At 40.1% G+C, this 14,324-nt stretch overlaps 1 protein-coding gene across 2 annotated transcripts; it reads right to left on the minus strand.

Moving 5' to 3' along the window:
- Positions 1 to 1,587: 1,587 nt before the first annotated feature.
- On the minus strand, positions 1,588 to 9,242 carry LOC143019732 (uncharacterized). Of its 2 annotated transcripts, none has more exons than XM_076175702.1 (5): positions 9,112 to 9,242; positions 8,389 to 8,592; positions 6,262 to 6,344; positions 5,060 to 5,341; positions 1,588 to 1,721 (listed from the first exon to the last, which is right to left on the minus strand). In XM_076175702.1, the coding sequence occupies exons 1-4, from the start codon at positions 9,179 to 9,181 to the stop codon at positions 5,207 to 5,209; spliced, it is 492 nt and encodes a 163-aa protein (XP_076031817.1). In that variant the 5' UTR covers positions 9,182 to 9,242; the 3' UTR covers positions 1,588 to 1,721; positions 5,060 to 5,206. The 2 variants fall into 2 exon arrangements, with proteins under 2 accessions (XP_076031817.1, XP_076031816.1); XM_076175701.1 differs by having other exon boundaries at positions 8,389 to 8,661; positions 9,112 to 9,220.
- Between the last annotated feature and the right edge of the window lie 5,082 nt (positions 9,243 to 14,324).

Here is a 14,324-nt window from a genome sequence, read left to right on the forward strand (position 1 = left end):
GATGATTAGATAAGTTTATGGACATAGGTTACAGGTTGTATTGGACATGGAACTGTCTAGTGTAGGCCTTATGGTCACTTACACTCTCCTTCATTCTTATGTTCTTATCAAACATCTCTACTAATGGGACTCCAACTGTTGATTGTGTGTCATTATATCACTTGAGAAGAATGCTACCAAGACACCACGCGGGACATTAACAGAACGGTTTCGGAACTTGTCCTGCACATTCCCCAACGTCAACTCGCGAGGCGTGGTATGTACCGTAGACTTATTTAATCGATAATACTGATGACCCACTTTCGGAGAAGAATAAGCGAAGATATAGAGATCTGTATATTTCAATCACTTACTGTGATCCTCTTCAGCAGATATGAGTTACAAAGTAGAGAACAATGTGTATTTATAATGAAACATTGTTCTCTTCTTTGTAACTCATATCTGCTGAAGAGGATCACAGTAAGTGATCGAAATATACAGATCTCTATATCTTCGCTTATTCTTCTCCGAAAGTGGGTCATCAGTATTATTTTACAAATGTGCTACGACATATCTTTGTTGTTATTTAATCGAGTTTTCCTTTATTTAGGAGATCCATCCGACATGTGTGTGAAGCTACGATAGTTGGAATAGATGGCTCGACTATTGGACTCGAATCCTTAACTGTGCGTCGTTTTATCATTGGAACATGAAAACATAAGAATGAAGGAGACAGTTCCATGTCCTTTGCCACCTGTCATCCCTTTCCGTAAATCTATCTCATCTTCTCTTAAAAAGAATTGTTTCAGAGCTCTATACGGTTACCACTGTGTATGTATGTATGTATATATATATATATATATATATATATGTATATATATATATATATATATATATATATATATATATATATATATGTGTGTGTGTATATATATATATATATATATAATTTTTTTTTTTTTTTTTTTTTTTTGCATCCGACCTAGATATGGATCAAAAGGTCTCCTGTCGGCATGCTCCGCCTTTGTAATCCTTTGTAAAGTCTGTTTCATTTGTTAACCATTCTGTTGGTAAACTAGTTCTTGCCTGTTGCCTTCTTAGACAAAGAGGCTACCTTCATACCACGCAGGACATTAAAATAAATGTTTTGGAATTTGTCCTTGGTAGTATGGTGTTCTTTTTTCCCTTTTCTTATCATTTATCATTTATTATAAATTATTGTTATTTTCTGTTTGTTTATTATTTGTCATTATCTATTTATTTTTATTCATTTACCTAATTATGATCTTTTCCCCCGCATCCGACCTATTTATGGACCAAAAGGTCTCCTGTTGGCATGATTTTCCTTTGTAATCCTTTACTACGACCTTACAACGAAAAAGACTCGAAGTATATCAATCCTGACCTCTCGTCCAAATAAAGTATCAATCATCTTCAATTAAAACCCAATGTGAAATAGATCCATTACCCAAACTGTTTCATAAATTGAGTTATTTGTGGAGAAGTCAAATTCAATCAAATCTTGCCATGACTGACGAAGATCTAAATATATATTTCTAATTACGTTCAAAATCTAGATATCAAAAACACAGGAACACAGTAAAGGAATTAGACGTTTTATAATCCTTTATTGGATCGTTTTAACAAGAAAAGTGTTTCTATCTTCTACAATCTAGAAAAAGTATGTGACGTTGATATGTCATAATTCAGGTAACATTTTTGTAGTAAGAATACTTGGAAATCTGAAAGAAAGAAAAAGAAAATTTTAATAGGCAGGTATTCTTTTATTTGTCTTTATGCTACTTAATTGTGAAAAAGAAAATTCACTCTCTTGGCGTACTGCAAAAAAAAAAAGAAAATGTTTTAGGTATCAAACCTTAAGCGTGTCATAAAACACACATCATCGTAGACTTTCCCACTGAAACAATACAGTCATTGTAAATAAATGTTGTAATTTATTTTGCAAGCTCAGCTAATAAAAAAAATTACGTAAGACTATTCATTTGGCCTAGTTGAACTTCGATGGTCAAAGAAAGTCTGATAGGAATAGGAGCCCATAGTATATCTCCGAGTTCCTTTTCAAGGTAAATATTTACATGAAAAAAGGGCTTCTCCACGGACTACTACGACAGAGCAAAGCGTCAGGGAGACCTTCTGGTCCATAGCAATTCAGATTCACATGCGCAGAGAGATGAAAGAGAAGCAAAAAAAAAAAAAAAAAAAAAGACAGACAAGGCACCATATTGCTTGGAGGAGACTGCAAGAGACCATAAGGCCTACACTTGGCAGATCCATGCCCCTTATCACCTGTTATCCCTATCCATAAGTTATTCAATCTTCTTTTAAAACAATCAATTCTTTCAATGCTCTTATCTATTTTCTTCTTTAACCTAACTATGTCCAATTCAAATCCATCAGTACGAGTCCTGCCTACTGTTTTAATATGATGACCTTACCTGCATTACCCTTGTTAAAGCCCTTGATCCATTTGAATACCTCTATTAATACATTCCATGGTCTCTGGGGGGGGACGTTGATTTCATTCTTTAACTACGCGGTTATAGAAGTTGTTTCTTCTAGTTTAAGGTCAGTTAATCTTAAATGATTATATTATCACACTGGGACATTTTTCCTCCGACATCCTACCTCCAACCTCCATTTGAATAACTAGAATATGACCTCGCTTACAGAAATCTAAACTTCTCTAAGAACATTTCAACATTATGTCTAACATTCGTCTAGTTTTCCAATCTCTTAGTTCATCCTTCAGGTTTGACGGAAAGATGATTTGATATTTGGAGATTTGAAAATTCAAATATTGTAACCGAAGTCGTTTTGACTCAAACGAACTCGCAACTGTCGACGCTGGTGAAGCCCGTGGAAGCTGCCCAGTGTGATAATCAACTTAGAGACTCTTTTCATTTATATTGGCTGCTTACGTCACACGGTTGATCATTGAGTGCAGATAATGATTTCACCTGTTTACATGCATGTACTTGCTCACTCATATCTATCATGATTAACTCCTGGGGTACCTGTTCCTCAAGGGATAAGAAACCTTAACCCTGGGGGTATGAGACATGATAGCCATTGCAATGACAGTGTATATTTACCATGAGGAAGCATAATGTACATTCATTGTATCCTACTAATTGACATTTCTAATTCCAAATAAAAAAGTACCTTTGTTCAGTAGTTGAATATATATATATATATATATATATATATATATATATATATATATATATATATATATATATATATATATATATATATATATATCACGTTAGGGAGTGAAATTCTCCCATTACTCCTCGTCTACTTCTTTCACCTTCAATCATATATATATATATATATAAATATATATATATATATATATTTATATAGATATATATATATATATATAATCATTTATCAACAAGGTTTGTGTCACTAATCCTTTTTACATGTTTGCATTGTATTTGGTATTGGATGGGGGTACGAGAATATTTTCTGAGATAATCAAGGGGTACTAAGGGCACTGAAAAAAGGCTAGGAACCACATACATATAGGTCTCGAAACGAAAAAAAACGTAGAGACTGAAAAAAGGTTAGGAACATCACATAGATATCAAACGAAAAAAACGTAGAGACTGTACAACTTCACACCAGGTTTAATGACCCCCTTATGGGTCGATAGCCTTAAAAATAGATAAATAAATAAATAAATAAATAAATAAATAAATAAATACAAATATAGGAACCACTGATCTAGCTTGAGCAAAGAGAAGCTACTTAATATAAACTCTTATGCCGGTATCATAATTTCATTGAGGGAAACAAAAAATATATATGTATATTCAAAGTATTTTCGTAAAAAATATATATATTATCAATACATCAGTATCTATAATCATACCTAATCTAACTATAAACTAGCTTAAATTAAGCTAACCATATCTATCCTAACTCAATCTAATCTACCCAAAACCAAGCCTAAACTAATCAAGTGAATCTACCCTAACCTAACCTAATCATACCTAATTTACTTTACCCTAACCTAACAATCTAACCTAACCCAATGTACCCTAACCTAATATAATCTAACATTACTAAATCTACCGTAATCTAACTCATTCTACTCTAAGCTAACCGACCCTAATTTATCCTAACTTAATCTAACCTAGCCTAATCTATCCTAACTTAACCTGACCTAATATAACCTAGGATAATGTACACGAAGCTATTCTAACCTAATCTAACAAGTCTACATCAACCTAACCTAATGTAACTTATTGAAACCTAACCTAGTTTAACCTAACCTAATCTAACCTTACATAATCTAACCTAATTTCAGTTAAGTTTGGCTAGCCAAGTCTGATTCAAGGAACTGCAAGAGACCATAAGGCCTACACTAGGCAGTTCCATTTCCCTTGCCACCTGTCATCCCTATCCATATAATTATCCAATCTTCTCTTAAAATAACCAGTTGTTTCTGCGCCCACTACATGGTTACTAAGTCTATTTGTTAACTAATATGTTGGTAAACCAGATCTTACCTATCTATTTCTTGAACTTAAATTTGTCCAATTTATGATGTTTACCTTGTACAAACCGCGACAACCACGTGGCGTGGAGCACCCTGTCGCACACAAGACTAGACCTGACGCGCCTATGACAGTGCGACCCTGCTTGACCCGACCTAACCTAATCCAGTGCAATTACGTAATTACGCTCCACGGGTGGCTACTCACGCGGTATATACATATATATATATATATATATATATATATATATATATATATATCCTGATGGTGTATTGGTCTAGTCACTCAGCACTGGTAATGTTGTTTTCGCCACATGAGTTCGTGTCCTCGGGCGTACTACATTTCAATTTCTGCATGCACCTGGATGGTTTAGAATTAAAGTGCATTATGGTTGATAAAAATGTGTGTGTGTATATATATATATATATATATATATATATATATATATATATATAATTTATATATATATATATGTATATTTATTTATATATATGCTCCTGGCCGCATGTAAAATCAATTCAGTTTTACCTTAATAACAAAGGAGACGAACTCACCAAACCTCTTTCTCCTCTCACAGTAGCATCGTCCCCACAACCTAAGGGCATTTCCTCCTTCTGCGTCTTGGAGCAGATACCGCCTTCTGAAGGCGATGTCGCCGTTGTCAGAGCCTAGACGGGCGCCATGTTGACCTCGTAGGTCGTCTACTCTGGGGGAGTTCGCTGTTCGAGGCGTTGGGTCATAAAAGCCAGCGTGTCTTCAATGCGTTGGAGTTCTGTAGCAAGTTGCTCATCACGACGCTCCGGGTAGGTCAGTATGCCGGCCTCCACATTCGCCAACTGGAGAAAGAAAAAACGCTAGGAAATACACACGCACAAACACACACACATACACACACACACATGACTCGGTGGCGCGGTTGGTAGAGCGCTGAACTGCTAGCATGGTGGTGCCAGCAGTGCTTCGTTCGAATCCTGCCCAGGGCTAAAATCATTTCAGTATCGCTGCGCTTTAAGTCGTTACTCCAACTCTCGTGGGCGGGGAGTTGGGTGTGTGTGTGCGTGTAAGGTCAGCATTACCCATAGATCGGTCATACGAGCTCTGAGCTCTCTTCCGGGAGGGAAATAGCTATCGACCAAAGGTGGATCACACATACACACACGCACAAATACACACACACACACACACACACACACACACACACACACACACACACACACACACACACACACACACACACACACACACCATGGTCCCGCTTACCTTAATATGTGTATTTTCAGCTTTCGGCTGCCATGTTTTCAATAAACCGTTTATTATTATTATTATTATCAAGGCAAAGAAGTAGATGCTATATATGACAGAAAAAAGGTTGAGAATTGCTGTTAGAGAAAAGAAGAAGAAGAAAAAGAAGAAAAAGAAGAAGAAAGAAGAAGAAGAAGGAGAAGAAAGAAGAAGAAGAAGAAGAAGAAGATGAAGAAGAAGGAGAAGAAGAAGAAAGAAGAAAGAAGAGAGAAGAAAGAAAAAGAAGAAGAAAAAGAAGAAGAAGAAGAAGAAGAAGAGGAAGAAGAAGAGGAAGAAGAAGAAGAAGAGGAAGAAGAAAAAGAAGAAGAAAAAGAAGAAGAAAAAGAAGAAGAAGAAGAAGAAGAAAAAGAAGAAGAAGAAAAAGAAGAGAAGAAGAAGCGAAGAAAGAAGAGAGAAAGAAGAATAAGAAATAAGAAAAAACAATAATACAAAAAAACAAAAGACAAGCACTTACCCTTTCTTCCATGCGCGCGATGAAGGCCCTCACTGTCTTGTCGAAATCCCGCGGTAGCGAAAGAGAAATCCCGCGCCCTTCCACTGCAACAGAAGACCAAACGTTCAAACCATTTCAAAGGTTAGCACAGATCATCTGACAAGTAAGTAAAGTCATGAATACGCTAAATAAATAAATAAACAAATACATTAATAAATAAACGAATAAAGATTAAAAATAAGATAAAATTCTATCATCCTATAATTTCGAATACTCCTTATTCAGCTGAGAGGTCTTCAGTTAAGTGGAATCGTTATCGTGTGTGTGTGTATGATTCACCATAGTTTCATCATTGTCTTGGATCACGTGTTGGACTCGTGATCGACAGCTATTACCCTCCCAGAAGAGAGCTCAGAGCTCATATGTGATTGATCTGTGGGTAATGCTGTGACCTCACACACACTCTCTCTCTCTCTCTCACACACACACACACACACACACACACACACACATACATACACGACTCCCCGCCCACGAGAGTTGGGGTAACGACTCGCAGCGCAGCGATACTAAAATTATTTCAGCCCTGGGCGGGATTCGAACTCGGACCGGTGTAGCAGCGGTTGCGAACGCTATCACTGTGTGTGTGTGTGTGTGTTCATTCACCTTGGTCTTTGGATCACGTGTTGGACTCGTGATCGACAGCTATTTCCCTCCCGGAAGAGAGCTCAGAGCTCGTATGACCGATCTATGGGTAATGCTATGACCTTTCACACACACACACACCCAACTCCCCGCCCACGAGAGTCAGAGTAACGACCCGAAGCACAGCGATACCGAAATTATTTCGGCCCTGGGCAGGATTCGAACTGGGTACTGCGAGCACCACCGTACTTCCCAATCCATCGCTCTACCACCGCGCCACCGTGTCGTGTGTGTGTGTGTGTGTGTGTGTGTGTGTGTGTGTGTGTGTGTGTGTGTGTGTGTGTGTGTGTGTGTGTGTTCTGTTTTTGGTTCATAAACCTACCAAGGGTTCAGCAGGACCTGGAATTTAACACATTACAGTTAATCCTGTCATGACTTAATTGATCTATTCTATTTTCTTTTCTTTTTCTTTTAATATTAATGATTACACAATGTGTCTTAATCGACATGTCCACTTTTTTCTACCTTTTCCCTGGATGACTGCGTCTTTCAAAACAGTTCTCATATATAAATGTAAAATGTCTATATTCAATCGTATCTCGTATAAGGGCCCCTCTGAGTACATAAGGGGTCCACAATGCTTAAAGGGTTAAGAAATGTTGCCCAAGGGGAGCGATACAGGCTTTGAATTATATCTCATCGCAGAAGCTTAATCCTGTTTGTTAACTTTGTATGAATGGCATGTAGTTAGTTAATTCGATATAATGCCTTACTTGCTCTACGAGATGAATGATATTGCTTGAAATCAGCCATAATGTATGCAAATATCTATTCTACATGATAGTACCATCTTCATTGCTTATAGCATTAAAGCCTTGTTCACACGGGGCAAGATGAGAGGCAAGTCAAGTGTGCAAGTTACTTGAACTGAAGAGGAAAGCGAGCTAGAACATGTTCACAGAGGCCACTTGTCTCTGATTTGCCATATGTGAACATGTACTTGCTCGCTTGACTTGCCTCTCAACTTGCCTCGTGTAAACGACGTTTAATAATTATTACAATAGCAGTAATAGTAACACAAGTCCCCTTTCGTTGTCAGTAACAATAATATATCACATAGGTTTAGCCTTTTCAATGCTATTTTGCAATAATTGTAATGCGTTTACCTTTTCCATTACTATTGGCAATAATTGTAACGTGGGTTTACCTTTACCATTAAAAATAACAAAAATATCAACAACGATTGACCATTTCTATTGACATTAGTAATAATAGGCAAGAACTGGTTTACCAATTGAGTGGTTAACGAATGGAATAGACTTAGTAACCATGTAGTTAGTGAGCACTTAAACTATTGATCGTTTTAAAAGAATATGAGATAACTTTATGTATAACGATGATAGATGGTAATGGAGATGGAACTTCTTAGTGTAGGCCCTGTGGTCTCTTGCAGTCTCCTTTATTCTTATGTTCTTCAAAGTAACGTGATGTGTCTTTACTTACCTTGCCCGGAAGTCCCAACTTCCAGGATTAGTGGTTGTCTTAGTGTAGTTGAGGATGTTGTTGTTAGTGTCTGAGCCGAGAGCGGGAGAAGAGTTCCTTGGGCATCACGAATTTTGAAAACATCCGGTCGCGAAGAATGTTGAGTCGACACTGTTTCTAACGAACTACCAAGCGTCTTCAAAATCTCTGCCCGAACTTCACTCGCTGTCCAGTTCGTATTCAGAGGTATGGCAAGTTCCATGCCGTCCCAGGGGCATGGAATCTTGCAAGCACCTGTATGGGAGTTAATATTTAATAACGTTTTATGTTATCCAAAACAACTGTCGTTCGCAAAGAAGTGGAACTGGCTATCATCGTTTTTTTTCTCATGTCCCCTTCACTCTATCTTACTTGGATATTAAAAATGCATTTTTATTTATTAGAATTATATATTAATCGTGTTTATTGAAATTCTAAATTAATAAATCGTTCAAGATATCTAGTTGTTGGTATTAGCGTACCTTGTTTCGAACTATGCTTTATTTACTCCTACAAGCGGTATCATAGAAAACGTAAGAGAGAACGGTGAGTCATAAATCGATACTCCCTCAAGTAACAGGTTGTTGGGAGTACCGTCCCTAATATCTGTGTGTGCACACATCTGCCTTTGTTCCAGGCAAGCAGCTGTTGCGGAACAGGTTCATCTCTTCATTGTTAATGTCGAATGTATGAAAATCTACGTACCTTGGTGTTCTAGACATCGGACGATAGGTCGAAAGACGATTTCGGGTTTGGTAGGGACCGCCCTCTCCATTATTACTTGGCACCTACCCGCTTGGCACTGAGAGAGACTGAGAGCATACCTCTTGTAACACCAGTCCTCCTCCTCCTCCTCTTCCCCTCCTCCTTCTCCTCCTCTTCCCCTCTTCCTTCTCCTCCTCTTCCCCCCTCCTCCTTCTCCACGCATATATCACTTTACTTCACAAAAGACTTTTTATTTTTATTTCTTACCATGTTGGCCACAGCGTCTATATATCATTGTTTCCTTTGTACCTTATGTAAATAACTCTGAGTTGAATTAGAATGCATTTGATATCTTAAACTATTATTCCGTACATAAAGTGTCATGGAATGAAAAAAAGGAAAATTGCAATATTAAAGTTAACTGATGTGAAGAAGAAGAAGAAGAAGAAGAAGAAGAGCGTTTTTGTTGAGTCTAGACAGAGAATCATGACCTAATACCGTTCATTTATTGTTTTTATTCTAGATTCAGCAAGTCTATTCCCCTCAGAGGCATAGTATCCTATAATTATCACCCCAGAACGCCCACATGAAGACTCGTCACCCCATGAGATCCCACCTCAAGAATTGTTACCCCAATACGCCGAATATCAATAGTGGAATAAGATTAGGTTAGGTTAGGTTGAATGAGGGTTATACTTACTGTCATCAAGTTATACAACCGAAGAATCGTAAACCCAGGATGCCCCACATGAAGAATTGTCACCCTAGGATAGCTCACATGAAGAATTATTACCCTGTCGATGTCTGGGGTTACGATAATAATTATAATAAATAATAATACTACTACTACTACTACTAATAATAATAGTAATAATAATAATAATAATAATAATAATAACAATAATAATAATAATAATAATAGTAAATAATAATAGTAAATAATAATAGTAAATAATAATAGTACATAATAATAGTAATAATAATAATAATAATACTAATAATAATAATAATAATAACAATAATAATAACAATAATAATAGTAATAACACACTGGTCTATTATATACACCTTTGATGTCGTCCTTCCTACGAGTACGCTCCTACAATAGTCATTGATTTCCCACACAATAAGAAAATGGTTGAGTGAATAGTCAAGAGTGATCAGTAGGGAGGAGGAGAACAGAAGAGGAGGAGGAGGAGGAGGAGGAAGAGAAGATGAGATGAGGGAGGAGGGGAGATGGAGATGGAGGAGGGAGGAAAAGAAGGAAAGGGAGAGGAGGGGGGAGAGGGAGGAGGAGGGGGAGAGGAGGAAGGAGGAAGAAGGAGATGAGAGAAGGAGGGAGGAGATGGAGATGGAGGGTGGAGGAAGAGGAGAGGGACAAGGAGGAGGGAGGAAGAGAAGGAAGGAGGAGGGGGAGGGAAGAAAGGAGGGGGAGGAGGGGGAAGAGAAGGAAGGGGGACAAGGAGGAGAGAGGAGTAGAAAGAAGGAGGAGGATAGGAATGGGGAAGAGAAGGAAGGAGGAGGAGGAAAAGGGAGGAAGAGAAGGAAGGAGGAAAGTGAGGAGAGAAGAAGAGGAAGAGGGAAGAGGAGGAGGAAGAAGATTAGGAGAAGGAGGAGAAGATGAGAGAAGGAGGGAGGAGGGGAGATGGAGATGGAGAAGGGAGGAAGAGAAGGAAAGAGGAGGAGGAGGAGGAGGGGAGAGAAGGAAGGAGGAGGAAGGGGAAGAGAAGGAAGGAGGAGGATGGGGAAGAGAAGGAAAGAAGAGGAGGAGGAGGAGGAAGAGGGAGGAAGAGAAAGAAGGAGGGAAGGAAGGGGAGAAGAAGAGAAGGAGGGAAGAGGAGGAGGAAGTGGAGGAGGAGGAGAAGGAGGAGGAGAAGGAGGAGGAAGAGGAGGGGGAATTGTCTCTAGAGGCATATGTGCGTGGGGCCCCGCTAAATATGAACCTCTGCCCAGTTTAATGCGTAGGTCGCAATTTTGGCCCGCGCATTTGGCTAGCATGCTACTCACTTTTGCTACTTCGCTTGAGTAGAAACGACTTCGGTGACAATATTCTAGAGCAGGGGTTCTCAGCCTTGCTTGGACCATGCACCCCTTTCACCATTTATCACAATGTCATTCCCCCCCTCCTTTCCAAGATTGTCTGTTTCAAAAGGTACATACATACATATACCAAGGCTTTTTCCCCCTTACAAGGGAGGTAGCCAAAAAGGAAAAGGCATAAAATCATTCTCACCCATTCTATCCCTGAATACACTCCACACCCCTCCACCCTCCCTCTTATCTTAGCACCTCCTGGATGACGGGTCATCCCTGCACCTTGTTCACTGCCCTGGGTCAGAAGCAGTGTCGCAAGACACAGCACATCCACAGCAAGGTGCATTCTAAATAATATCTACGTATTACGACTTAACGTAATTTACGTAACATACACTTCCCTTACTTCTGACATCTTTAGCACCTCCCAACAAAAGGCATTAATTCAAACAAAAATGAAAAAGATAGACATGTCTCTGAGGACACATATAACATAGGCGATAATATTCTTACGCGTGCGATATTATCGCACGGCGTAACACTTTTCTAATCCAAAGATTAACTTGGGTCAGCACAGGTGACAGGCCAGATAGGCCAAAACTATAACTGCTTTCCTCACCCCGTGAAATTACTGTGGTCACAATTCACCCCCAGGAAACCCAAAATTCACACCTGGGGGTGAATATCACCCCTACTGAGAACCCCTGTTCTAGACTTTCGTAAGAACGTCTCAACGATGCGTCTAACATTCGTATTCTAGGTTTAAACTTTTATTAGTTTGTCTTTCAGCTTCTCATTCTATGACGCAAGAATAAATTGACATTTGGAAATTCGAAAAACAAACTATCGTAACCGAAGTCACTTCTACTCAAACCAAGTAGCAAAAGTAAGTAGCATGCTATCGAGAAATGCTTAGTGTGCCACCACATTATGTCACTAGGCGTCTAGTGGTCCCCTGTGGGCGTGATGTCGCCCAAATCGAAGCAGGTCTCCGAAATTACCCCCTCCTCACTCCCCAGCCTCTCTCTCCTTCCTCCTCCTCCTCCTCCTTCTTCTCTTCTCCCCGCCCCTCCTTCTATTCCTCTTCCTCCCTCCCCCTTCTCTTCCCCTTGCTCCTCTCCCTCCTCATTACGAAGACAGGCTTAACTTACACTCTCTGGAAAGACGAAAATTGCGGGGTGATCTAATAGAGGTTTTCAAATGGGTCAAGGGCTTTAACAAGGGTGATGTAGGCAAGGTCATCATATCAAGACAGCAGGGCAGGACTCGAAGTCATGGGTTTCAATTTGATAAACTTAGATTCAAGAAGGAAATAGGCAAGAATTGGTTTACCAGTAGGCAAGGTCATCATATCAAGACAGCAGGGCAGGACTCGAAGTCATGGGTTTCAATTTGATAAACTTAGATTCAAGAAGGAAATAGGCAAGAATTGGTTTACCAGTAGGCAAGGTCATCATATCAAGACAGCAGGGCAGGACTCGAAGTCATGGGTTTCAATTTGATAAACTTAGATTCAAGAAGGAAATAGGCAAGAATTGGTTTACCAGTAGGCAAGGTCATCATATCAAGACAGCAGGGCAGGACTCGAAGTCATGGGTTTCAATTTGATAAACTTAGATTCAAGAAGGAAATAGTCAAGAATTGGTTTACCATTAGAGTAGTTAATGAATGGAATAAACTTAGTAACCATGTAGTGAGCGTCGAAACTATTGGATTAGGATGATATGAGGTAATGGACATGGAACTGCCTAGTGTAGGCCTTATGGTCTCTTGCGGTCACATTCTTACGTTCTTATGTTTATTTCCCTTTTCCTCCCTCCTCTTCCTCCTCCCCACTCCTCTTCCTCTTTCTTCCTTTCCCTTTCTGCTCCTTCTTCCTTCCCATCCTTCCTCTCCTCTCCTTCCTATCGCTCTGTCCTCCTCCTTCTCCCTCCTCCTCTTCCCCCACCTCCTCCCCTTCCTCTTTCTCTGTGCCCGTTTTCTCTATTCCTTCTTTTTCTTTTCTCCTCCTCCCTTCTTCTTCTACCCCTCCTCATCCCCTGTTCTCCCTCTTTTCTTTTCCTCTTTCCTTTCTTCCCTCTTCCTCCTCCTCCCTCCTCTTCCTCTTTCTTCTCCCCCTCCTCACTCCTACCCATCCTCTCCCTTTCTCACTCCACATTCTCCCTCCACTTTCTTCTTCTCCTTCTCCTCCACCTCCTCGTCCTTCTCATCCCCTGAGTAGCCCTCTTCAAAATCCACTTCGCTCTCCTCGCACTTGGGGGATGGAGTGGGTGGAGTGGGTGGAGGGAGGAGAGTGAGGGGGGTTGGATAGAGTAGTTGTGTAAGAGGGGGTTTATAAGGTCCAACGGTTCGTCGAACGCGGTTCGACAGACACGTGTTTAAAGTGATGTGTGAACGTGTGAACGGGGTATATGGTTGTCGAACACGTTGGTTAAACCCCAAATACCCCGTTCGAACGTCATCACTTTAAACACGTGTCTGTCGAACCGCGTTCGACGAACCAGACCGTGTAAACCCCCTCGAAGACTTGGTCTTCCATTGCCCTAACCTGGCTGTGGAACCAGAGCTGGGCGCGTTCCTCGGTGTCCTGAACAAAGTCATGCCATTCAGGACACCGAGGAACGCACCTAGAAACGCAGAGAGGAACGCGCCCAGCTCTGTGTCAATGTTCTAGACAATCGTTTGACGATCATCGTTGAGCCATGAACGATCATCGTCGAGCCACAATCATCGTTCAGCCATGAATGATCATTGTTGAGCCATGAACGATCATCGTCGAGCCACGATCATCGTTCAGCCATGAATGATCATTGTTGAGCCATGAACGATCATCTTTGAACCATGAACGATCATCGTTGAGCCATGAACGATCATCGTTGAGCCATGAACGATCATCGTTGAGCCATGAACGATAATCGCTGAGCCATGAACGATCATCGTTGAGCCATGAACGATAATCGCTGAGCCATGAACGATCATCGTTGAGCCATGAACGATAATCGCTGAGCCATGAACGATAATCGCTAAGCCATGAATGATCATTGCTGAGCCATGAGCGATCATTGCTGAGCCATGAACGATCATCGTTGAGCCATGAACGATAATCGCTGAGCCATGAACGATCATCATTGAGCCATGAACGATAATCGCTGAGCCATGAACGATCATCATTGAGCCAT

This window comes from Oratosquilla oratoria, chromosome 38, assembly GCF_046742065.1.
Source record: "Oratosquilla oratoria isolate Oo_2021 chromosome 38, ASM4674206v1, whole genome shotgun sequence".
Taxonomy (NCBI): domain Eukaryota; kingdom Metazoa; phylum Arthropoda; class Malacostraca; order Stomatopoda; family Squillidae; genus Oratosquilla; species Oratosquilla oratoria.

What these genes read in the sequence shown, in the direction of transcription:
- LOC143019732 (XM_076175701.1), bottom strand. Translation starts at nt 9,181, where the DNA reads ATGGAGAGGGCGGTCCCTACCAAACCCGAAATCGTCTTTCGACCTATC. An exon ending in CCGATGTCTAGAACACCAAG is followed by an intron (nt 8,662 to 9,111) that starts GTACGTAGATTT and finishes ACTCCCATACAG; the next exon opens with GTGCTTGCAAGATTCCATGC. An exon ending in TCGCGCGCATGGAAGAAAGG is followed by an intron (nt 5,342 to 6,261) that starts GTAAGTGCTTGT and finishes TTCTTTCTCCAG; the next exon opens with TTGGCGAATGTGGAGGCCGG.